Raw genomic sequence first — 27,674 nt, forward strand, 5'->3', positions numbered from 1 at the left:
ATGGGTTTACAACCTTTAGAATTTGGTGATTGCCTCACCGACAGTCCGTTCTTCAGGGAAAGGCTGCATGAACACGAAAAGGAATTGGACAGAACGAGCAAAGCGATTAAAAATTTGATACAGCACGGGAACAAAGTTTTGGATGCTGCTAAACGTGAGTGATCGGTCTTGATTTATCATTTTTATCTTTTTAATTATCAGCCTTTTAAGACCCTCTTTGATCTCACCGCAACTGTTGATAACTGTGCTACCCTTTAATTAAAAGGTGTGAAGTTTATTAAGGATGCATTCACATGCTTTTCTATTCAATTCAAGTCAAGTGCAAAATTGTGAAATATTTGCATTGATTTTTGATTGATGACCAAATCTTCCATGATGAGGTCAGCCCAACAAGAAATATTTGTGTGTACAGTCACAAGTTTATTTATTACTGTGAACTTTTAGATGCATTAACAAATAGTCTAATCAGATTACTTACATCTCAGTACATTTGCACTCAAGTGTGATAGCTAACATCTCTTATGTTGTGATGTTCAACTAATGACTAGATCTATCCATATCAAGATTAGTCTGAAAAGTGAAACTTGCCGAAACATTTCCTAGCCCATGATATATAATTTTGACAGAAGGGTATATCTAGAAACTTGCTGACTTTTACACTTAGCCTGTGATATATTTTTGACAGATAAAAACTAAATGATTCTCAATTATCAACTAGCTGGAAACATTGCTCAGTTGATGACCCTTACTACTTACGGCCATTTTGACTAATTTTGATTTTTGGGGCCATTTTGACTTGGGGGGCCATCCGGTTAGGTGCCAAGTTGTCTATTGACTGCTGTCTAAACACAATTTTTTCACAATTATATTTTCCAATTATTTTTGTATAAATTTAAATATTGACTCCGAAAATAGTGCTGTCAGTCATGTTAAATGCTAACCAAGACGTCATTTGAAAATGTTATTAGAAACATAATCTTACAGGATATCTGTCTTGCTGAAGACTGAGCTTTCCCCTTGTCATAGTCAACTATGTTTCACAGTACTGCCATGGCTGTACAAATATTGCGTGCCTGAGAAAATGTCAGACATTTTTAATGTTGATGTAAAGGTGAAAAGAGATCTGGGATAGGTTAGATTTAATTAAGAGATTAATCAGTGAAAAGAATGTAAAGATTATTATTATTATTATATAACAGGATACATCCCATAATATTATGATTACCGGTATTATAAATAACTAGTGTATAAGGAGTTATTTCCTACCGACCATTCGAATGTTTCAACATAGTTTATTTACTGTATTAATTGTTATATACTGGTACTGTTTTAGATTAAATGTTTTATGTCTCAATACTGTTCTGTATCATATTGAGCCTAATGAAATGAAATTGAGTTCTACTTCCTATTTTTCTAAACTTATTGAGCTAATGAAATAGAGTTTTATATCACATTTATCTGTATCTTATTGGACTAATGAAATGAAATGGAATATTATTTTCCACTGTTTTACCCTACTGGGCTAAAGAAATGAAATAGAGTTTTATATCACATTTATCTGTATCTTATTGGACTAATGAAATAGAGTTTTATATTCTACTGTTCTGTATCTTATTGGACTAATGAAATGAAATGGAGTTTTATATTCTACTGTTCTATATCTTATTGGACTAATGAAATGAAATAGAGTTTTATATCATACTGTTCTATATCTTATTGGACTAATGAAATGAAATGTTGTTTTGTGTCCTACTGTTCTGTACCTTATTGAACTAATGAAATGAAATGGAGTTTTATATCCTACTGTTCTGTACCTTATTGAACTAATGAAATGAAATAGAGTTTTGTGTCCTACTGTTCTATATACATTATATTGTGCTAATGAAATGAAATGGAGTTCTACTTCCTACTTTTCTGAACTTATTGAGCTAATGAATTTTTAGGGGTGACATTCACAAATACAGGTTTCGATGTGGTCTGTCCTAAAAGATTATTTTGAGAATATGCAGCCTGGTTAGGATTTATAATTTGTGAATCTTTAATTGATCAATTAAGCATATTTATTTTTGAAAGATTTTTGTTGTCATTTCAGAATTATCTCTGGCTCAAAAACAGTTTGCAAAGGATTTGACTGATTTTAATTTTGAGACCATTAACAATCAACAAACAGATGATGAACGAATTATTGGTGAGTATTCTTTACATCTTGGGTGGTGTAGTGGAGCTTTGACAAAATCCTACAATTCTACAAAGTTGATGGATCCAATGCTAGATGTATTTGATAAATAACAAAACATCCCTGATGTTAGAAATGAGCTCTTTCAATCACATACATTCAGTTTCATATTGATAGAAAGTATGCATGTATGGAAGAATTCAATAGAAAGGAGAGGTGTCAAAAAGATGACTGGCACACTATATCCAGCCATTGTAAAGTATTGTAAAGGGTTATATCATACTTGAAAATAATTTCAATAAGGCTCACCTGTTACTATATTTATTAATTTTTTCTATTCATTCTTTTGTAATTAACTATTTAAAAACATTTTGAAGTGGCTATGTTTTTGGTCTTTGCTGAAAAATGATTTAAGGATTAAGCAAAGTAAACTCCAAATTTTAGAGAAATGTGTCCCTTAATTATTTTGAAGGTTTCAACACAAAATAGGCTTTACATCAAAACTAGTTTAAACTACTTTATTAATATTGAATTAACACTCATTATTTTTAAAAATTAACCCTATTGAAACCAATTCAGGTTGATCAAGAAGATACATAGTATATTTCAGAAATCTTTTCATATGTTATTTACATAACTTTTAATAATAAAAATTTTGCATACTGCCCCTTTAAAACACTAGTCATAGATATCTCTGTGTATGTAGAGGTCAATATTTAACCTGTAATAACTGCACTTCTATAGTTGAGGTGTATTGTCTACTATGTTAAATATGTTTTTATATAATATAATATCTATGAAGTCAAGGTGACTTGTCAACCTGCCGACTGTATTAAAGTATGAGTAAATGTCAGGTTATAGTTAACTTTAAAAAACAGTTTCAATATGTTGAACTGTTAAAGGCCATGACTCGTGGTTCACCATTTTTGGGACTGATTCTGGTCTTGAATATATCAGAACTACCAGTACTAGAACCAGTGTATGAATATCACTACAAATTCCTCTTTAACTTTCAAATGTGGACTATTCTAGATTTGATTTGAAGGCTCTCATTTCGACAATGAGCTGTGAAAACTATTGCTGAATGTTGATAAGCTAAATTCTGTTTCTGAGACTTAGGAACGATTAACATCCTTTAAACATCGTCACAATGTTTTGAAGATGAATTTACAAAGACTATTATTTTGTATAGCAGTGATGATTCTGATCCATAGGTGACTGGTTTCTCAACATGAGACCCAAACAATGAACATAGATTTTAATTTGCAATCCTAAATTTCTGCCGACATCACATCATTTCTGGATTTTAAATGTTATTTTATATTAGTGTGTAATAAATAACAGTTTTATCATCTGTATTAATAAATCATGAAATAAAACAAGAGTTGAAATGATGAAATATAAAACTATAATAGTTACAGTATGAATAATTGAAGACATTATAAACTGCATAAAACATTTTTTCAACCTAGTTTCCTATCCAGCATTATCACACCATTATCAAGTGTGATCTTTGAATCCAGATATCTTTTTTTTGTGTAGTTTTAAACAATTTTTCCATTTTAATCCAAACTTCAAAGAGACTTAGATAACAGCTAGGTTTTTTTTTATATCTAGTCATGTATGACTGGTTAATACAATCTAATCAACAGTATGGAGCATTTCTGTTTAAACAATAATCATCCTGAAACACTACTCATACATGACTGGTAAATACAGTCTAATCATCAGTCCAGAGCTCTAGTCAGACATGACTGGTAAATACAGTCTAATCATCAGTCTAGAGCTCTAGTCAGACATGACTGGTAAATACAGTCGAATCATCAGTCCAGAGCTCTAGTCAGACATGACTGGTAAATACAGTCTAATCATCAGTCCAGAGCTCTAGTCAGACATGACTGGTAAATACAGTCTAATCATCAGTCCAGAGCTCTAGTCAGACATGACTGATAAATACAGTCACATCAACAATCTAGAACTCTAATAAGAGCTGTAAGAGATGTCTGGCAAATGCAGCCAGATCAACAGTCTAGAGCTCTAATCGGGCATGACTGGTTTATACAGTCAAATCAACAGTTCTAGTCAGATGTGAATGGCAAGTTACAAGGAAAGTATTTGTTACAATAAGCTCATCTGGAATTCATTATGTTTGTGGCATGTGTTTAAGGTGGCCTCGTGAAATGTTTCTATAGTGTTGAACATGATATGATACTTATTGTAACACATTCATGATCCTCAGATGTCTCTAGGGTGGCTACATGAAATATATTCCATTTGTAGGTTGTAACATTTGGAATTCATATAATCATTCTCACTTTGTCTCTAGGGTGGTCACATGGAATATATTTTCATAACATTTATAACAGGTTGATATGCTGAGGTTAATTTTTACTGAAATTCAACAACAAATGTAAATGCCAAATAAACAATATTAGCTATGTGTACTCTCTGAAAGAGATACAGAGTTGACAAACCTAAATATTTTTAGACTCTCTGAAAGGGATACAAAGTTGAGTTGAAAAAACTAAATATTAAAGATGCATTTTTTTTTTAGTTATGTGGACCCTCCAAAATGAATGTAGAGTTAACAAACCTAAATATCAAATAATTTTTTTTAGCTTTGTGGACTCTTTGAAAGAAATACTGGGTAGACAAACATAGATAGGATAAAGATATAGATAATATCCAGGAGGGATGCTGAGTGACTTATAGAACTGCAATAGCCACCTTTCTCGTATGATTGGCTGTACTCGCCACTCGTCAGCATACAATCCAATCAAATTGCTGCATTTACAAGCATCTGGGATACAAGAAAGTTGGTTATCTTAGTCAAGGCAGCTTGTAATAGCTTGACGTTGTGAAGATGCCATAAGGACTGTCAGAATGGTAGCTGACTGACTGACTGCTAGTTGTATTAAGACTGAAGATTGTAGTTATACTATATAGTAGAATGGTGTATATTAGTATCAATATCAGTAATAGATACCAGTATATCATCTGTCAGTAGATAGCTTGTATTACACCAGGTAGACTATTACACCTGTTCAAAGCATCAAGAATGTGGCACTTTGCCAGTCATTTTACCTGTCTTGATTACAATATCATCAGTTATCTCCCTTCGATATCTTTCATGGGTTCACTGCTTTCAAACCAAACATTACTGAGACTTATAATTTGATACTTGAAATTTGAATCAGAATTAGAATTAGACAAAATAGACTGATGACTTTTCTCAACCTTAGAAATTGTAATTAATGGCACTTACCATCAATGCATGGAAACTGCCATTTTCCTTTATGACCTGACATCACTTCATAGATAGACAATAATAAAAAGGTTAAAAAGTAATTTTACCTGTCATGATTACAATATCGTCCGTTATCTCCCTTTATATCTCAAATCGCTACATTTAACCTACATGATATAAGAAAGTGCCACTGACTATTGCATTGGAGGTGAAGGCAATTTGTAATGGCTTGACATTAGATGTGAAGACGTCTAACTGTATGATCATAAGAATCAAATCTGAAACAAGGTAGATTTAATATGATAACTGTACATCAACTATAATTGTGTATTTCAGCACGTTCCCTTCGAGAGTTTGGTAAAATTATTATTTCTATTGAAGATGAGAGACAGGTTATGGTATGTTGATTTTATTTTCTGTTCATTTACTATTCTTACCAACCTCATTCAACAAGTAGCGGCAGCAGTCTGCATTTCAAGTGTTGGGTTTGCAAGTGGAGAAACTTAAGGGCAGAAGAGCTGGATTGTTGTACCCCTTGCCCCATTTCTGCTCTTGATATAATTTCAGTTGGACCTGGCCAGTCAACAGTTTGTGAAGCCTCTAGAAACATTCCGAAAAGAAAATATTGGAGCTGCTAAGGTATAGTTATAGACTTTGTTTTTTATTCGATCAATCATGCATTTCCTTATATGGTTATGAAGACATTGTTTGTCTGTTGTTTTGTTAGAGATGACTACGTGCTACATAGAATAACCTTTGACCTGATAAACTGAACAATTATTTTGAAATTTTCAACTGTAAAATTCAGCATAATAAATTTTTCTACAGAATGCCAGCATATATTTTTTTGATCGCTTAAAATACGGTAGCACATAAACCTTTGGTGTGACATATCTGTCAGTTTTTAGGTCAAAGGTTCCTGAATGTAGTTGTTATTTTCAATGCTATGAACATGCCTGATTTAGCTTGTCTACTGTTTCATGAATAATAGTTGACATGGGGGGAGGGGAGTAAGGAGCGGGGGATGGGGGGTTGGGCTTAAGTGGTAGAAGAGGGCTGTACCCTTTGGAATTTCAAACAAATTTTTTTTTTTTTTTCATATACTCCGTCCACTTAATATTTTGAGCTCCTATGCCCATGAGGAAATTGGGTGCTCATACAAGGGTCAAGGGGTCAGGATTTGGGTATGGAATTTTAGAACAAGGGGTGGGGTGTACATTCAACATTTCATTCATCAGTGTTAATAATAACATCATTGTCATCTCAGTCATATACTGCTTTATCTATACCTGCTTAATGCTTAGCTGAGGCTAGGGACATAGCAGTCTATATTCCTAACCTTTCTTAGTTTTGGGTGCCACCTTTTTCATAACCTCCGTACAGGCTTTGATCCAAAATTTCATCTTTTTCTCTTGTATATTGCATATGATTATCCAAACATTTTCTAAAGCATCAAACTCATGCATTCAATATAAACAAATTTTTTCAATACTGATTCTTTTTTACAAAGTTATGTAAAAGTATCTTTTGAATGGCATGTTGAACTTGTCTTTTTCAAACCCTCATCAATATTTTTGGTCATCAAATCTTATCATTTCTGAAAGTGGACTTATTATTTTCATCATTTTTTGTTTTGGTTTCTTTTGAAACATTAGATTTATCTATATAAAAGTGTAGGGTTTCATCCAGTTTCCAGCTAAAATGGCTACCATTTGTTTGCTAGCTTTACAACGAATGGCTGCTATTGGTAGCATTTAAGTGTTCATATATTAATCCGTTTTTTTATGGGGCTATTTTTACATAAACCTAACTCAAGATGAATTAATCAATCTTGGAAAAGTTGGATCCCATTTTGAGAAAAATTATCGTATTTTCTAAATTCAGGGTCCAATAAAAAAAAAAAACCATGTACAAACGAAACTCGAAATCTAAAATAACCTTTTGGCAATACATTGATTCATTTGAGGAGCACACAAAAACATTTATAAAATATGTAAAAATTACACTTATCAATATTATATTATTTTGAAAGCAAATTCTTGTGTGAATCTTGCTGTTGGTAAAATTTTTGTGAAACGGCCCCCTCTGTGGAATTTAACACAAGTTTTGCGAAATCTCCAATCATGGAATCTAACTCATTATTTCATCGTTATTAATTTCAGTACTCATCCATTAAGGTGACGGATTATTTTTCTTTTTCACAATCAGATATTGTGCATTTCTCTCCCCTTGTTTGAGTCTTTTTATCTTGTTTTTTTGGTCGCTTCTTGTCTCCCGTGTGATCTCTTACTAGTCTGAATAGAGTTATCTTTTCTTTGTTTGCCTACAACATAACTTTTAGCATGTACAAATTCATCTTCACAATGTTAAGCTATTATGAACTTCTTACTTATACCTTGACTGTAATCGTCACTATTTTTATACCATCAAATACAGCATAAACATTATGGATTTGTGTTCACAGACTTTCTGTCGAGGCCTCTGATTGGCTGTATTGGTTAGTTTACAATTCAATCAAATCAGTCAAAGTATAAGTACAGAGTTTGTAAAAGCTGACATTGTGAAAATGGTACAAATTGGCACAGAGCACATATTTATATGTTATTAGCTTTATATGTAAGAATCACTCTGAAATTTGCTTGCATTTAAACCAAGCTCAAAAATGCAAACTAATGAAGTTATATAAAGAGAGATAACTCTATTTAAGGTGTGTAAAGTGTATTATTGTCAGTATATATAAACCTCAGTAGTATCTACCCTACTGATATTAACTTTCATACATCATTTAATAATAATATTTTACCATGTTATAGTCCAGTAAAGATATTAATACACATCTATAGACAATTCAAAACAGTTCTCTTCACTTACATAGGTAGTAGATGAATACAATAAAGGGCATCTTCACAGTGTCCAGCTATTGCGAACTTGACTGCAATTCCCAGCAGTCTTGTACCACGGAAGTTTGTAGCAATGCTTGTGAATACAGCCAATCAAAGTCTACAATAGAAAAGCCATAATGCTTACAATCTTTCTGTCAAGGGCTCTGATTGGCTGTATTCGCTGGTATACTCTATACAATCAAATGATACAATGACATATTGAAGATGAATAATGGTTTGACTATCTCGAAACATAATAGACTGCTCTTATATATATGTGCGTAAATATCTTTGTGGAACTATGACTGTGGGTGTTAAAGTAACAATATTTTTATCATAACAGTGTGGATTTAATTGTCCAGTCAGTCCAATACTCATATTTAGACTTAGGTGTCATATGTTGGGGAGCTGCAGGAACTCAAATCAAAGGAGTAACAACTTCTTGTGGCTGTAACAATCACAAATCAAATTTGAAATTATCTGAATAGAACAGAGTTGTGATTAATTAAGATTGTTAATTAGGTGTTTTTAATTATTAATATTATATATTACTGTTGTATCACCAGCTCATTATCTTCTTTTTCACAGCTTCATTTTCTGTTGCATTTTTCTGCATTTTATTTTATTTTATTTTTATCTCTTGTATTTGTTTTGGCTTTAATTGGAGTGATCCCCCTTACTTTGTATATCGTAACACATCTCATACTAATTATCATAAAAATAACATTGACTTGAAATTTGTATGATTTTTGCTGGTATTTAGTTAAACATATTTACAATGGTCAATGGATTACAAACTTTGTATTATAAGGCAATGTTCATAATACCTTGAACATTCTTAGTTTAAGAACCATAGACATTTATGGTTCAAATAGAAGCTGTAAATGTCCATCTACATTAAACAAAGTCTAGAAAACCTAGTTTGAATCATTTAAACAAAAAAGAAAGGGAGCTATCAGTTGATCTTAATATGTTTGTATAAATGTAAGGTTCAATAATTCTACAAGCCTGACGAATCTGGCCCTATCAGTTCTTCAAATGTGATATACAGATAAGATATAGGCACGATTAGACACCATATTACAGTCTAGGGGTACCTTTACTTAAGAGGATTGTAGAGGTTTGTACAGACATCTGATTGAAAATTGTAATGGTGGAAATTGATTCTATCAGTGTCCCCAATACACATAAAAATTTAGAAAACTTCTTTACAATCCATTAAGAATTTAGAAGAAGAAAAGAAAAGTCTAACACTTGGTTATTCTTTGGTACCAGGTGGGGCACAGGGACATGGTAGAATTTCCATTAATTTTGTTTTTGATTTCTATAAAAAAGTGATGTTTTTTATGTCTGGCCAATATCACCACTGTATATCTCGTCCAAAGAAAGGGTGGAGCTAGATTTGTCAGGTTACTATTCAATATGTTCACTTGGTGCATTTTGAATCACTCCAGTAATTTTTCAAGATCTTCATTCACTGTCATGTCATAAAGGCTAGCTTGATTTTATGATAATGGGTCCTCATTAACAAAAAGTTTCACTAAGGAAGATTTGATCTTATTAGATTAACTTAACTAAGTTAAGGCTTTTAGAATAAGGCCCTTTTTTTACAATTTTCACAATGTTTGGCTGATATTTTTTCGGCCTGTTTTGAGGACAGGTGGCTCAATACTCATTTAAAGTTGGAATTATTTTCGGCTGGTTTTGATATGTAAATCCTAAATTTCTCAGAATGGTGAAGAACCCTTTATGGTTTACAACTTTTGCTTAAGCTCACTCTTCCTTTTGATCCGCTTGCTGTTTAACTTTATTTGTGCTTTCTGTTTCCTTACCAATTTTGTTTGAAAAAACAGAAAATTTGATCGAAATCTTTTCCTTATAATACTCTATAAATAACAATATGGATTGCTGCTTCAGTCTTGAAACTAAAGTTTTGTTGCTTCAATCAACTTTAAAACCGTTTTGTTTGAGATTAAGGGGCAAGGGATTGTTGAGTCATTACACATCAAAAGAATAAAAGTGATAAAGGCTACTGTTTAAGGATACTGATGAAGAGATGTTAAGGTTTATTATTGATGAAAGTTAAAATGAAAGGAATATTTTGTAGGAAGAGAAGAAGATATTTGACAAGCAGACGACCAAATTCTGTCAGTCGTTAGAACGATATCTCAACATGAAGAATAAAGTCAATGAATCTACTCAGAAAGAGGTGAGTATTGTTCGTTATGTTTACTTTTGAGCCAAATCTTTATGAGAATGTTATGTTTTCTAAACTAGACACTGAAAGCATTGATTGGATCATTCCAATTTTAAGCAGACGTCAATCATATGGTTCTTGCAATTCCACTCAAATTAGTTCTCTGGATTATGATTTGGAATGTACCAGCATGTCTTAAGAGTCATATAATACTTACTGTCATGGAGTGTGGAATCTATCAATGAATTCTCTGACTAATAATGTTTTTAATGCTCTGTAGGCTGATGCTACGTTAGAAATGGAGAGACGAGGGTTTTATCAAGCCTCAATGAAATATGTTTTAAAATTACACGAAGTTCAAGAGAAAAAGAAATTTGAGTTTGTGGAAATAGTAAGTAAAAGTTTAAAATTTATTTTTAATTTTCCATCAGGACTTCTAGAGTCAATTCCTAAATTCCTCTGCCAACATGCAGCTCTTGTCAGACATTACTGGAAAATAAAGAACTTTGATTATTGAAGGAAATTGAAAGAGAACTTATATTATGATATAACTTTCTATATATACCAATATATCTGAAGGGTTGTTGTTTAAATATTTGCTTTACCAGTCAATTGAAAACATCCGTTTAAGCTTTTAAGTCTGATAACATTGAGTTTTATTACTTTTAAGAGAGAGAGAGAAATTATAGGAGTTTATCCCTTGATTATTTCAGTTATTAGGGTTTATGTACAGTTGGTTGACATTTTATCATCAAGGACACGAGGCTGCCCAGGAATTTAAACCCTTTATGAACGACTGTCAACATCGCTTGCAAAAGGTAAGTTCATTTAGTCTCTTGTCTCCCGTGGCGTTTCATCTTGAAATTCCTTACATTTGTTGTGATATGAAACTCGACCAGAATGTCGCACTAAACTAAAGGTACCTGGGATATAACCCTGGTATAGTTTCAAATATTACCTTGCTGAATTTTTAACCCTGTTTCCAGGCATCATTGGAAATCACTGCAAAAAGATTCCTTGACATTTGAAAATTGGAAATTTTTTAGCTCTGTGTAATTTGAATCTATGACAGTTGAAAAGTTTGCTCTGGTATAAATAAGCCATTATTGTGTTTCCAGACACGAGAAAGTTTTGAGAGTACCAAAGAACAAGCAGAACAATTGATGAATAAAATGCTGGAGGTCCGTGGAACGGTAATTAAAATTTCATCTTGTTATCTACATCAGGGCCGGCCATATTCTACTTTTGACTTTCTCTTTTCTGAAATTTTTCTTTTAGGTCTTTTTAGGCTCAAAATTTTCAAGTCTTGTTTTTTAGGTTTGCAAAGTGAAATATTTCATTTAGGTTTGAAATTTTAAAAATTTGAATTTTGATATCTTGATCTAATGAATCATTTTCTCTTGAAATTAAACAAGGAATTTACTTTCAGACTCATAGAACACATTTTTATCCAATCATTTCATTAGCTCAATAAGGTACAGAACAGTAGGATATAAAACTCCATTTCATTTCATTAGTCTAATAAGGTACAGAACATCATGATATTACACTCCATTTCATTTCATTAGTCCAATAAGGTACAGAGCAGTAGGATATAAAACTCTATTTCATTTCATTAGTTCAATAAGATACAGAACAGTAGGATATAAAGCTACATTTCATTTCATTTGTCCAATAAGGTACATCATGAGATTACAATCCATTTCATTTCATTAGTCTAATAAGGTAAAGAACAGTAGGATATAAAACTCCATTTCATTTCATTAGTCTAATAAGATATAGAACAGTAGGATATAAAACTACATTTCATTTCATTAGTTCAATAAGGTACAGAACATCATGATATTACACTCCATTTCATTTCATTAGTCTAATAAGATACAGAATAGTAGGATATAAAACTCCATTTCATTTCATTAGTCCAATAAGATACAGAATAGTAGGATATAAAACTCCATTTCATTTCATTAGTTCAATAAGATACTGAACAGTAGGATATAAAACTCCATTTCATTTCATTAGTTCAATAAGGTACAGAACAGTAGGATATAAAACTCCATTTCATTTCATTAGTCTAATAAGATATAGAACAGTAGGATATAAAACTCCATTTCATTTCATTAGTCCAATAGGATATAGAATAGTAGTATATAACACTCCATTTCATTTCATTAGTTCAATAAGATACAGAACAGTAGGATATAAAACTCCATTTCATTTCATTAGTTCAATAAGATACAGAACAGTAGGATATAAAACTCCATTTCATTTCATTAGTCTAATAAGGTATAGAACAGTAGGATATAAAACTCCATTTCATTTCATTAGTCTAATAAGGTACAGAACAGTAGGATATAAAACTCCATTTCATTTCATTAGTTCAATAAGATACAGAACAGTAGGATATAAAACTATATTTCATTTCATTAGTCCAATAAGATACAGAACAGTAAGATATAAAACTCCATTTCATTTCATTAGTTCAATAAGATACAGAACAGTAGGATATAAAACTATATTTCATTTCATCAGTCTAATAAGATACAGAACAGTAAGATATAAAACTCAATTTCATTTCATTAGTCCAATAGGATATAGAATAGTAGTATATAACACTCCATTTCATTTCATTAGTCCAATAAGGTACAGAACAGTAGGATATAAAACTCTATTTTATTTCATTTGTCCATAGGATAGAAAAAAATTTTCATTTCATTTCACAATTCATGAAGATATACCTCCCCCCTTTTTGTTTCTCCCTTCTAAAGATTTTTACACTTTTTATAAGGGCATGTGTACTAAACAAGATTTATCTGTTTTTGTGTTAAAGTTACTAATAATGTTATGTACTTGTGTTTAAATATTAAAAACTAATTACAATTACTAAAAATGAAGTCTTTGTGCATGTCTTGAGTGTGTACTGGTCATCATGGGTTTAGAGCCCTTCATATTCAAAATCCAAATCCTTTTTTGAGACTTAGAATATCTAAAGAGCGTAAGAATTTGCCATACATCCAAGAAAAACAGAAAATTAAACAGATATAGGAGAAAAATTATGAATATGATTTAATATCAATATTATTCCATATCTATTCCTGATGAAAATTATATCTTAATATGTCTTTCCCTTAACACTTCTCCCCCCCACCCCCCTCTAACCATGCCCTGCTGCAGAGAACTAAGGTGAATATAGTTGTACTGTGTTATATTTGTACTAATCAAATTTTATTCAAAATCTGTCCTGGGGTGAGATGTTTTTGAAATTTTTAATTTTTGACAAATTTCAATCATTGAGATTTCTGATTTTCCAATTGCTTCACTAAATCTTCAGTTTAAATGATTTGAGCAACCATCTGATTGGTCAATTAATGAAATTGATTCTAAGTTGACCAATCAGTATTCCCTAAAATTTTTATCTGAATTAAGGTTTTGTGAATGGGGCAAATAAATTAAAAGATTTGTTTGTATCTCAGAAAGGACAGAATTTGAATAAAGAAACTAGCTTGTTTTTTGCATAGAAGGATTCTGCTTGGGCTTTGAAACAGAATGGTTTACAAGTTTCTGAAATGTTCTTACCCAGTCTGACTGATTGCCCCTCATTCTCCCTACTCATTCATTATTTATATCATTGATATTTCTACCTTGTGTTAACTGGCTGATTATATAACACTTTTTTGCAGGGTTCAAAATTTTTTTGTCTTGCTGCAATTAAAGTTATATTGAGAAATATCAAATTTTGGGATTTTATCAAATGAAAATTAACAATAAAAGCTATGTGGACTCTCTGAAAGAGCACCACTTGTGACTGTCAAAATGTTAGTTATTAAACACAAAGTTTGATGGCCCCTACTCTCCCCTACCTATTGATAAATAAATATGTATATATTTTACTATTCTCTTACTGAACAGGGTCAGAACATGTCAGCAATGGTAAGGTTGGCTTATTACTAATATTTTATATTACTATATTCTACAGACATCCAATCTATCTAAAATTGCGTTTCGTCCTTAATTTTGGTCGGTCTCCATTGTAATCTAAAAAGATTTATACCACAGTTGCGTACTGTTGATGTTCATTTCAACCAATCACAGCATGTCATGCAGAATCCCTGTCTAAATATTGATTATGAATTGTGGGATAGTGAAACCCAAAGAAGAATATGATCAATGAGTTGACCAAATAGCTTGTTGTATGACCACCAGACCACAACCTTGGTATAAATCTCGTTAGATTACAATGGAGTCCAACATAAAAAGATTGTATAAAATGTAGAATATAGAAGTATAAAGTAATGATGTATTGAAGACATTGTTTTTATTATTTCTCCATCTTGTTCTTTAATGTTTAAATTACTATAGTCAATCAGTTAATAGAGTTCAATATCAGCTACCAGGTTCACTTTTCAATTAAAAACTGACTTCAGGTTTACCTGTGATTAAATCAAGGTCTATAATCTTTGTAAAGACTGGAAAATGTTTACATCAGTCACATAGCAATTTGTTTTTTATTTAATTGCTGATAAGCTAGATGTTGGATTTTCTATTGAAAAGTGATACAGATAAGTGAAATTGAGCTCTATCAGCAATTATTTTGATGACTGTAACCCTTTTAAACAATCTCTTCTCATACTCTCTCTTTAAATCTATGTGGACTCTCTGAAAGGAATGTCTTCAATACATCCACATGTTTATTTTTAACTTTCTATCCTTTACAACTTTTATTTTTGTTCTGAAATTAGCCTCTGATAGATATTGACAGTTGATGACTAACTAGAAACTTGTAGTCCTCCATTTTGTCTGATACTTACAGTTTATTATCTTCACAATATCAAACTATTACAATACAATGTGTCTAATAACTGGACTATAAAAACCACCTTTCTTGTATCACGAAAGTTTGCAAATGCAGCAATCCAGCAATTTGATTGGATTGCAAGCTAGCAAATACAGCCAATCATAGCACTCGACATAAAGACTGGAAATATTATGGTTTATTCTTTACAGACTTTCTGTTGAGAACTCTGATTGGCTGTATTCGCTTACATACATTCCAACCAAATTGCAACATTTACAAACTTTCAGGAATAAGTAATGTGGCTATTGCTGGCTTTAAAGGGACAGGTGCGCCATTTTAGGAGGTTGATTTAAGTCTTGAAATATGTAATTAGTCTTCAGAAGAACTTAAAATGTACAAAAATCACATGATTCCTTAAAATACTTCAAACTAGGAATTGTACTCACTATTTCTATATATATCTTTTCTATAACACAGAGTATCTTAAATTGACATTCAAACCCAGATAATTCTGGACACACCTGGATTTAAAGGCTCAAATTTTGACAGTGAGCTGTGAACACTATTAATGATTAGCTTAGCTAAAAAATCCCAGTTTCTGAGAGTAAAGTATGATTGGTCAAAAAAATGGCCTACCTGTCCCTTTTAAATGGCCAATATTTTCAAATATATCTGTCAAAGGTCAGAAAGAATAGGCAAGCTTCAGATTTTTCCTTCAGTTTTTTGATTATTAGTTTATCTGTTAGTCTTACCCATTAACTGTTTTTCTTTTCAGTTTAATTTGTAATAATTTGTAATAATTTACCTGTATTGATTGTTATTGTTGTGATGTTTATAGATCTCTAAACTCTGGTCGAGGATCTTCTTGGATTTAAAAAAAAAAAAAAATAATCAAATTTAATCGCAATTGTTGAAATTTATGCTCTGAGAATTAGACCATCAATGAATTTTAATAATAAACTTTTAGAAACAGGGGCCTTAAGAGTTGTTTCTAGAATTTTCATCAGAATATTTTCCTAGGTGTTACAATGCTACAACAACTCTTATGAATTCCTCATTCGGCCTACAATTTGAATTAAACTTCGCTTCACCCCATCTTCAATAATCAAGGTGTAACTTTGTCTTATACCTTGACTACAATAGCCACCTATCTTGTATCATTGAATGCAGCAATTTGATTAGATTGTATGCCAGCGTATACAGCCAATCAGAACTCTTGACAGAAAGGTTGTAATTATTTATGGACTTTATGCCGCGACCTCTGGTTAGCTGTATTCACAAGAGTACAATCTAATCAAATCACTCTCTATACAATCTTCTATAATACAAGAACAGTGACTATTGTAGTCAAGGTATAAGACAATGTTTGTAATATCTTGACATTGTGAAGATGGTAACAATCTAAAAGAACTATTGGTATGTATTAAGGTATTTGTATGTTGTAGAAACCAATGGATCAAACTGGTACAATAAAAGGTTTTACTAGACAAGGTTATCTGTATTTGATGGAAAGAAGTAAGTCAACTGATTTTTTGTATCAAAGACATCTTGTGATAAAAGCAAAAAAATTTCAAAGTTGTAAGAAAGCACATTTGTAAACGTAATCAGTCCCCTCTTGTCAGCCTCAAGTCAGCTCTCTTGCTAGCCTTGTGCATTACTGACAAGGAAAAATCTGGAGTTATCTATGACCTAATATTTGAACCAAATTTAGATCAGATTATTAATTATTTTATGGCCTATATATCGCTATATTTTCTCATGTTTACAACCTTTTCTCCATTTCATCTGATGACGACCATGTAAATTGTGTTGAAACATTATATACTTTGTTATTAAAGAAGTGTGTTATACCATAGTATTCCCTTGTGTTTTTCTAGAGGCACTAGGAACAACATGGACTAAATATTATTGTCAGTATAAAAAAGATACAAAAGAGTTTGTGATGATTTTATATAATCAGTTAGGAGGGAAAGTGGTAAGTAAGATACAATCTGACTCCCAGGGTACTGTTTCCCTAAGATTTTGATAAATTTAGTAATCTGATTTGATTATGAATTGAATTAAATTAAATCAAGATTGTTGAAAATACAGTGATTTGATTGGTTAATAAAGATACATTAGATATTGATTTTAATGATTGAACTTATTTTGTTTATTGTTATTGTTAAAAAGATCAAATGAATTTCAGGCACAAAATACTCTCCCACTTTCTAATTATGATATTGTAATTAATATTCTTAAATTTTAGAGTCCTCCAGAGAAAATGGTATTGGACCAGTGTATAAGGTAGGTTTCATTTGATAAAATTTGATAATGTTAGGTAATGCCATGCAGTGTGCTTTAAGAGAAATTTGGACAGTAACACAGCTTTGGCCTACATTTTTTTCAATCTTACCAAGACATGCACAAATATCTTGAAAAAAAATATTTTATGTAGTTATAATTCTATTGGTTGATTTTATTTGTAGGAGAGCGTCGGAATCGATTGAAAAAAGGTTTTGTTTTGATGTTATGGTAAAGGAAAAGTAAGTCAAATAATTTTTACGATGATATACCTTCCTAATCATGCCGCATGAGTAGCAACTTCTGAAAACCTGAATTCCAACACTAACTGTCCTGATGAAGATTGTGTATCTGATACACATGTTGGCATGTGATGAGTGAGTCAATAAAACAACAAGTATCGCTTCAAAAACTAAGCACTAGAATCTGCAGGTAAGGCTGTTTTTTTTTTAAATTGTTATCTCATTTTCAGACAAGTCACAATGACATTTCAAGCATTATCTGAAGAAGATAGAAGATTATGGTTAGACGCCATGGATGGCAAGGAACCAGTAAGTTAGAAGGATTAAAATATCTTGAGAAAGTTTTAAACATATTTTGGGAGGTTTTTTAAAGCAGATAGAGAGGAATATTGGACCTTTGTGGCTAAAAGCAAATCTTTCAGTCAGTGTGGAAAGCAATTTATTGGTTGGGTAGACAGTAAAATCCTTAAATTTCTCATTTAAAGAGACCCTTAAAATGACCATGAAAAGTGCTTTGATTTACCAACAGCATAATTGAGACATGTCAAGAATTGTAAACATTTTAAAAATTTTTATAATTTTAGATTTATAACCCACCTACTTCTAAATCAGAAGACAGTAAGTATCAGATTATTTTATACTTTCCTAATGTAATATAATCCTTATCACATCTATGATCTGAATAGTCTTTGACACCCAGACTTCTCCTGTTTACGATGAGGATATCGTCTGCAACTTTCCATTTAATTTTCTGTTAGGCCATTAACTTCCATCAAGGGAGATAATTACAATTTCAACCAAAACAAATTGACAACCCCCACAAATTCTTTCCGTTTATTTTTTATACTTTGATTACCTGATGTTAATGGACAGTAAACAAGGCCCCGTATGCTACAGATTGTGCGTGTTGAAGAGTCTTTGTCAGTTGGAAATGGAATAAAAGCAGGCTGTTTATGCCGATAATCTGATTCCTCATTGCACACTGCATGGTGTTACCAGTCTTTAAGTCCACCAATTTTAACTAATGTCATTTTATTTTCAGCATATTTAGATGAAGTTGGTTTTAGTTTTATAAAGAAATGTTTATCTGCTGTAGAAACACGAGGTAAATAAGATTTATTAGAAGATAAACCAACTCAATTCAAGATACAATCTTTCAAATTGAAACTAAGCATCTGATATGATATTTGTGGGTACTATTAAGAGTCAAGAACACCAAATGGGTACCTGAAAAACCTCATAAACTGTGGTGCCTCAAATCCAATGCATGCTAAACTGGGAGTTTGGTGTATGTCAAGAAGAATTTTTTGATTTGGTTTCACTTCAAGTTCCTGTATTCTGCAGGCTGTGCATGTTGAAGATCTCTTGACAGCTCCAAATAATAAACGATAGATTGGAATCAGGAGCAGAATAATAGGATGGAAGCTGCATTATTTTATTTTTTTATGTTCTGTGATTTAAACCCTGTATTTCATGTTTTTTCAGGGTTACATGAACAGGGTTTATATAGAGTTGTAGGGGTGAATTCCAAGGTACAGAAATTAATCAACATAGGCTTAGGTAGGTCCTATTTTATAATTTCCCATCAATTTAAGGCAACCAACGATGGCTTGGCTGATTTTGTAATAATACATTGTAATATCAGTAATTCTGGTTGACTAATCTGTGAATCGGACAATAAACTGAGTCTTTTGTACAACAAGTTGTGCAATTTATAGATCCCTTGACAGGCTAATACTGCAGTCTTGTGCCAAGAAGACGGTTGATGTATAGGTTCAAATCAAATATTGACGCTTTAAATCCATGTGCGAGTGTTTTTAAAAAAATCGTCATTACATAACTTGAAGTGTTTGATTTTACCATTTTAAGATGTCATTTTGTAATGGAAGCTCAGGTTAGAAGATTTATAGATATATTGTTTGTTATGTTATTATTTCAGATCGTAAGAAAGCTGATAAAATGTCGTTTGAGGACCCCAGCGTGTGGGAAACTAAAACTATAACAAGTGCTGTCAAAAACTACCTCAGGTACATTCACTTTGAGTCATTACATACTTCTTGAACCTCCAGTCTTCTGTCTACATTCTTTTTTTTTCTGTTGGTTCAAATCTAAGATGTAATTTTCTTTAACAGCGGATAACACTCAACTTTAGCTATCCGTAACACTTGTCAGTATGTAAATCTGATGTTTAGTACTCCTGCAATGCAATCAAACTGTGAAAACTGTAAGTTAGGATAGGAGTGATAGTTGTGACAAAACAAAATGTAAATGTAGAAATACACTTGAAGATATAGATATTGTAATAGAGAATATTATATTTTAGATCTCTACCAGAACCATTGATGGGTTTTAAATATCATGATGACTTTATCAAAGCTGCTAGTAAGTTTTTATAATGATATATTAAACCATTCTGATTATAGATAACTGCTTAATATACCTCCATGATACCAGAAGGGTGTATATAAGTTGGAAGTTGGTAATATCTTGCCATTAATCCAAAAGGGAACGTTAACTTGTCATCTACCAACTAACCAACCTATCTTGCCATTGTGAAGATTGCGATGTTACTGAAGTGGACTATTTTGTGTATTGATTGATCATAAGAATATTAATATAATGTATATTGATGTTATATCAGCAGTTTCATTTTCAAATTGTTATTATTAATCTCGTTATTTTCAGAACATGAATCTAAGCGATTAAGAATTTTAGACATTCATAAACTAGTTCATAAATTACCTGATGCTCAATTTGAAATGTTAGAAATATTAATTGAACATCTTGTCAAGTAAGTTTTCTTTTCTTCTATTTTTTTTTTCTTGCTGGGAATTACTAGCTCCCATCTTTAACCTAGTTTCTTCCTCTGTCATTGCTGCAGGGTTGGAGGGAAAACAAGTCATATTCAGAATCTCTTCCACACCCTTTTACCTAACTCTCTTTTCATTCATTTCCTTTTGTTTCCATGTATTGTTTAACAGGGTTGAATTAAAATATAAAATTCCGTGTGATTTTTTCAGAGTATCCAATGAGAATGAGAAGAATAAAATGACGGTGGCTAATTTAGGTGTTTGTTTTGGGCCGACACTGATGAGACCAGAGGAAGAAACCATGGCAGCTATTATGGATATCAAATTCTGTAATATTGTGGTAGAAATTTTAATCAACAATTATGAGGAAGTAAGTTGGATTTAGGTATTTCATTTGGATTGTCATAGTCAGACATGACCGGTAAATACAGCCATATCAACAGCCTAGAGCTTTAGTCAGAGATGACTGGTAAGTACAACCATATCAACAGTCTAGAGCTCTAGTCAGACATGACTGGTAAATACAACCATATCAACAGTCTAGAGCTCTAGTCAGAGATGACTGGTAAATACAGCCATATCAACAGTCTAGAGCTCTAGTCAGACATGACTGGTAAATATAACCATATCAACAGTCTAGAGCTCTAGTCAGACATGACTGGTAAATATAACCATATCAAGAGTCTAGAGCTCTAGTCAGACATGACTGGTAAATATAACCATATCAACAGTCTAGAGCTCTAGTCAGACATGACTGGTAAATATAACCATATCAACAGTCTAGAGCTCTAGTCAGACATGACTGGTAAATACAACCATATCAACAGTCTAGAGCTCTAGTCAGACATGACTGGTAAATATAACCATATCAACAGTCTAGAGCTCTAATCAGACATGACTGATAAATACAGCCATATCAACAGTCTAGAGCTCTAGTCAGACATGACTGGTAAATATAACCATATCAACAGTCTAGAGCTTTAGTCAGACATGACTGGTAAATATAACCATATCAACAGTCTAGAGCTTTTGTCAGACATGACTGGTAAATATAACCATATCAACAGTCTAGAGCTTTAGTCAGACATGACTGGTAAATATAACCATATCAACAGTCTAGAGCTTTTGTCAGACATGACTGGTAAATATAACCATATCAACAGTCTAGAGCTTTTGTCAGACATGACTGGTAAATACTGCCAAATTAACATTCCTTATTAAATACTTAGTGACAATTTTTCTGTTTCTGAAGATTGTTTGTTTAAAGGTTTTGATATTTTTGTAGATTTTTGGTTCTCAACCAGAAGATGTTGATCCAAGCAGCCGGAAAAAGTTACGGAGACATTGGGAACCAGCGCAGAAGTCACCATCGTCTGTGAACAGCACATCATCATCTTCAACAACCAATCTTCGTCACAATACATCCACTCCAGTATTAACCCGCGACCAGGGGGCCACAGGTGGTGGCCATATTTATTCCAATCAAGCTCCGATACATCCTTCAGCGGCAGGGAAAGGGAGGCTACGAGCGGTCCAGATTTATAATCCTAACATAGGTGGTGAGATTACTGCATTTCTTACTAACATAGTTATCTACCCTTGATCTAGAAATTCAACCTTGACCTCTTAGATCTTATGTTATGGAATTTTCCTCAATGGGACAGTTTAGAGTCCTGGTTCTCTACCTTAGAGCATCTTCGTGCCATTAAAACATGCAAATTCAGACATGATTCGTGAATCAGCATTCGGGATTCAGGTATTTGTTCCAGCTCATGATAAAAAATTAGAAAGAGAGATCCAATGAGTTTGGACACAAAAAGGAAGAATTTTTAGACCTCTTGCTGCAGTAGAAATAATCCACATGAAGTTGCTTGCATTCCATATTATGCTTTGTTTTTGATTAAAGCTTATCCATGCTATTGTCCCTGTTAAATATAGTGTTAGAACTTTAGTCAGGTGTATATTAGTTGTTTGTATTTTAAGAGCAATAAGCTTTAAGCTAGCATGAGTTTACTGCTTCTTTCACACATGCCTTTGTCTTTTCCATTGTACAATAATTTCAGCTTTTTGTGAGCTTTTAGTCATTAATGGGATTGTAAAGAGTGTAGCGAGGACACTGATAGCATCAATTTACACCATTCCAATTTTAAATCAAACGTCTGTGGTTCCTGCAATTCCACTAAAACTAAGTGTTTTATGGCACAGATAATTTAGAAAAACTATTTACAATCCATTTAAATCTGTAACTCGTACAGTTAGCTTGTAGTAAACTGAATTGTCTATAAAATAACATCAACCAATCATATCAAACTAGACATCTGAATCAATATAAACATTAGGAACATTGCTTTTCAGAGAGTTCACATAGCATTTATTTTGTAGCTATTATACCTACTCTCAGAGATAATAAAAAAAAAAGGTCAGGTCCAACCTGGCTCCCCCCTGTCAGTGATGCAGGCAAGAGGGGCTGACATCCAAAGAGCATCTAGTTGCTCAGATGGAACAATAAACCAAGCTCTGCAACAAGGCTGTGCACCTTATAGATCCAGATAAGTTGAAAATCATAAAAGAGTAGTCTAATGCCGATGTCCAGGTAATTAGGTGCTGGAGAGTAGGACTTAAAATTCCATTCTTTTTATTTATTACCTGTTCTAATATATAGTATCATAGTTTGATCTCAAGACCTTTTTTTTTGACTCCAGGGTTTGAAACCCACAGTAGTACCAGCGGCAGTTCGGATTCTCTAAATGGAACCAAACCAAATAATTTATATTCTGTAGCCAGACCAGCTACTTCACCTCAACTAGAATCTCGGAGACGAGGTTCGGCTAATAGTAATAATAGTACGCCTTTATATAGTAATGTTAGTAATTTAGGTGAGTACTGAATAATAATCCTTATTGTTATATAATGGCTCAAAATTTGGCCTAAAAGTCTTTTCCCCCGATGGCCCTATCTATCTGATATACTTTAAAAAAACATGGGAGTTTTAGATTTTAGGTTTTTATTCTGTATTTGTTTGCCTTGTCAAGAATGGTTAGGATTGAAATACTGCAAACATATTCTTAAATCTAGAAATGATTTTTCCTACTTAGGACCGAGTCCGGAAGTGTTTGAATTCAAATCTTTAACACCTATATCTCCTTCAGGTTAGACAGTATTTCTAATCGTTGCTATAGTAACACTATTTTCCACTCTAACACTTCAATTGTGATGTTTCCATGGCCACACTAAGCTAACTTCTGTTTTTCTAAAGTAGTAACTGTGATATTTCCATAGTAACATGCATTGTTTTTGTTTTCATACCCGCTCTGAAAGTTTCTTGTTTGTTTATAGTAACAATTATGTGAAGTTTCATTTGATGTTTCTATAGTAACACAAAATTATCCCTAGTTTTTGTAGTGACATTCCTGAAGTTGGTAGAGTCAAAATTTACTCTTGGTTGCTATAGTAACACTTGTGATATATCCATAGCAACACAAAATTAACTCTTGGTTGCTATAGTTACACTTGTGATATTTCTATAGCAACACAAAATTAACTCCTAGTTGCTATAGTAACACTTGTGATATATCCGTAGCAATATCAAATTAACTCCTGGTTGCTATGGTAACACATGTGACACAAAATTAATATTTCCATAGCATCAACAAATTACTCCTGGTTTTATTATAGTAACACTTGTGATATTTCCATAACAACACTAAAATTAACCCCTGGTTTCTATAGTAACACTTGTGATATTTCAATAGCAACACAAATTTAACTCATGTTTTCTTTAATAAAACTTGTGATATTTCCATAGCAGCACAAATTTGTTTCCAGTAACACTCGTGATATATCCTTAGCAACATGAAATCAACTCCTGTTTTCTACAGTAACCCTTGGAATATTTCCATAGCAACACAAATTTGTCTCCTGATTTCTTTAATAACACTTGTGATATATCCAACACAATACAAATATAACTACTAGTTTCTACAGTAATGCCTTTGATGTGCCTATAGTAACACTTATGATATTTCCATAGCAACACTAAATTTACATCCCAATACCATACCAATGCCAAATTTATATCTGATTTCCATGATAATACTTTCTTGTTGTTTCCACAGCAAAACCAATTAAACATTAATTTTCCCAAAGTAACTCTTTTTTTATACACCTGTTTGTTCTTTTAATGCTTTCTATATGTTAATATTAATTTTTGTTTCGATGGTAACACATTCTTCTCAATAATTCCATCTTATTGTCACCCATTTGTAATATATTTTACATATTTTATCCACTTTGTCAGAATTGACTATTTCTAGCAAAAATAGATTCAGAGTTATTGCCCTTGATTTGAAATCTGTGTTAGTAATCTATAAAAAATTTGAGGGTCCAATTAGAGATGTAATAGCTTTATAATTATATTGTTGAGACTGGTGACACCTCAGGGCTGTTAACTATTAGTTATCTTTAAACCAAAATTTTGGTTATCGATTATGACGTAAAAGTAGCTGAAATGATGAATCTTTCAATTTTGTTTCAGCAAATCGTTTTAATTTTCCTGGGGCTGATTCACCTACATTGTAAGTACATTGGATTTATTCTAATTTCTATTCTGATCTTTACTAAAATATACTTTTTTATTGAAATCTTCATTTTCAAAAAGCAGATTGCTGTATTTTTTGAATTCAGATATTTTTATGAAAAATGCCAAATGGGTGAGACAATTATTTATACCAAATATCATTTCGATGAATTTTCCAAGATTTTGTGGAGCTTTGATAATCAAGTATTTAAAAGATTTTTTTTGAATTTTCTAGTGGTAGTGTGAAGAAACGCAGCTCCAATGATTTTAGTTCTTCTATGTAAGTATTAGCATCTCTTTAATGTTTCTAAACAACCATAGAGGATAGAGTCACAGCAGCTGTAATTTGAAATAAATTTTGGCAGACTACACATATCTTTTGTTATGTACTGTAAAGATCTGTTCAAAATCCTAAAACAACTGCACTCTAACCATCAACAAGTCACTTGGAAAATAACAGCTGCTAGATTCATGAATTTTTTTCCTTCATCAAATTTATGTATAGGAATTTCTCAATGATCATTTTGAATGTCTAAGTATGTCTCACAAGGAAGTAAACTGAAATTTTATAAGCATGATAATTTAACATTTAGATTAAGTGATATGTATTTTGAAAACTATCAAGGTGGCTCCTTTGTCAAGCCTATATTGTGAACTTGGTCAGAAGTTATGATCCCGGGAAATCACATGATCAATACTTTCTTAGAATTTGATTGGTTGAATGATATATTTTGAAATATGTGTATTTATTTTCAGGAATTCGTCAATGCAGTCAAGTATGACGAGTAGTTTAGGTAGTACGTCTTTAAATACAAGTAGTAATAAACCTAAAAGGTACGTTGTCTTCCTACAACTATATACTAAAGACTTTTTATTTTCGTAGTCACCACATTTTTGACGTGACCACAGTGGCATATTTGTTATTACATTAAATTCGTGAATATAATTTTATATTTATAAATAGCAGAAAGTAGTTAAGCTCCTCCCACTTTCAAGCAAGAGAAATAATAATAATCAATTTTTTTTAATATAATTTAAAACACCAAAGGTGTTGAACGAGGAAAGGCGTTGAACTCAATATTGGTACAGAAAAATGAAATATAAAATTTACTTGCTTTATTTCAGGCTAGCACGTGCATTATATCGTTGTAAAGCTGAAAATGATTCTGAATTATCATTTGAACCTCAACAACTTATTCATAATGGTAGGTTCCCCTTCGTATAATGTTTTAATTTAGGTCCTAATGTAATATGTAAGCAAAAGGAGGAGTGAAAAACTATCCACTTTAGGTACAATCCAGCTTTGATTGATACTGTCAAACTCTTTTGAATGCTTAGTAAAACGCATCCCATAAAGCTTTTAACCACTTCTTGCTAAATTTGAGTATACTATGTTATTTTTTCAGTTCGGCCTTCACGAGAACCAGGGTGGTTAGAAGGAACATCATGTGGTAAAACTGGATTATTACCAGAGAATTATATAGAATATATAGACTGATTAATATTATATTAGGCTTCAATGTTGAACCATGGAATTTATGGTGCAGTTGTCTGTGGTTTTTCGATCTGGTTTGAACCTGGACTCCAAAGTTTTGATGTTGCTCAAGTATTTGACTTCAACATTGATTCCATTTTGTTCTTCAGTTTAGATGTTAAAATAGATCAATGCTATAGAAATCATTTTCAAAACAAAATTGAATCATGGAGCTAAAGCAGTTATTATTTCTATGTATGGTTTAAAATAAAAAGCGACACTGTTATTGGATTTGAAAAATACTACATTAGATATGAGATCAATTATCATTGAAATTTAGGTTTTTATGTCAAGTATGCCATAGACTGTAGTATGTTACAGAATAATACCTGTCTTGCCTGATTAATCATTACTATCATCATCATCATCATCATTATTAACAAGCATCATTTTTGTTGCCATATTTTTTATTGATATCATTATCTCGTTGTTTTATTTTGTTTTCAACTAAAATTTGTTTATTCCTATGGAAATATTAATTGCTAATGTTTTGTTTATTTTGGGCAGGTCCCATTATACATATCTTGGTCTCTATATTTGAATTTAAAAAAAGCCGTTATTAGACCTTAATACACATAGGAAGAAAGATTCATGGTTTTCCCATTTCCCATCGTCAAGGCCACAAAATAATATCATCTAGGGGGCCTTTGGTTGGTGAGCTCTGCACATTTGGGATTCATAGAATCAATTTTCAGTTTAAAAAAAAAAAGGAAGTTGGAACAGATTGGGGAACAGGCTTTCGCCTATATATCCCCTAACAGTTTTTGGAACAGTGTTTAGACTGCATTACTCAAATAAAAGTGGGTGTAGAACAAAATTCAAAATGGCGGAGAAATTAATAGAAAATAAAATTCTGAATGTGACATATCTAGTTCTCTACCGTTTGTTTGATGTTAGAATTAGAACAGACAGAACCTGTACAGAACTCACTA

General features: G+C 32.1%; 1 protein-coding gene across 1 annotated transcript; it reads left to right on the forward strand.

Moving 5' to 3' along the window:
• On the forward strand, positions 1–26,706 carry LOTGIDRAFT_179683 (hypothetical protein; the record flags this gene model as incomplete). The annotated part of the gene is made up of 23 exons (XM_009067173.1): positions 1–154; positions 2,093–2,188; positions 5,760–5,821; positions 5,991–6,062; positions 10,413–10,514; positions 10,783–10,893; positions 11,216–11,320; positions 11,621–11,683; positions 16,743–16,812; positions 17,175–17,272; positions 17,546–17,583; positions 17,766–17,822; positions 18,053–18,135; positions 18,865–18,927; positions 19,308–19,382; positions 19,762–19,849; positions 20,146–20,204; positions 20,508–20,613; positions 20,843–21,002; positions 21,918–22,064; positions 25,444–25,445; positions 26,334–26,413; positions 26,615–26,706. 23 exons carry the CDS (start codon positions 1–3, stop codon positions 26,704–26,706), a joined length of 1,983 nt encoding a protein of 660 aa, XP_009065421.1.
• Positions 26,707–27,674: the final 968 nt, after the last annotated feature.

The sequence above is a fragment of the Lottia gigantea genome (genome assembly GCF_000327385.1).
Source record: "Lottia gigantea unplaced genomic scaffold LOTGIsca_80, whole genome shotgun sequence".
In the NCBI taxonomy this organism is placed as follows: Eukaryota; Metazoa; Mollusca; class Gastropoda; family Lottiidae; genus Lottia; species Lottia gigantea.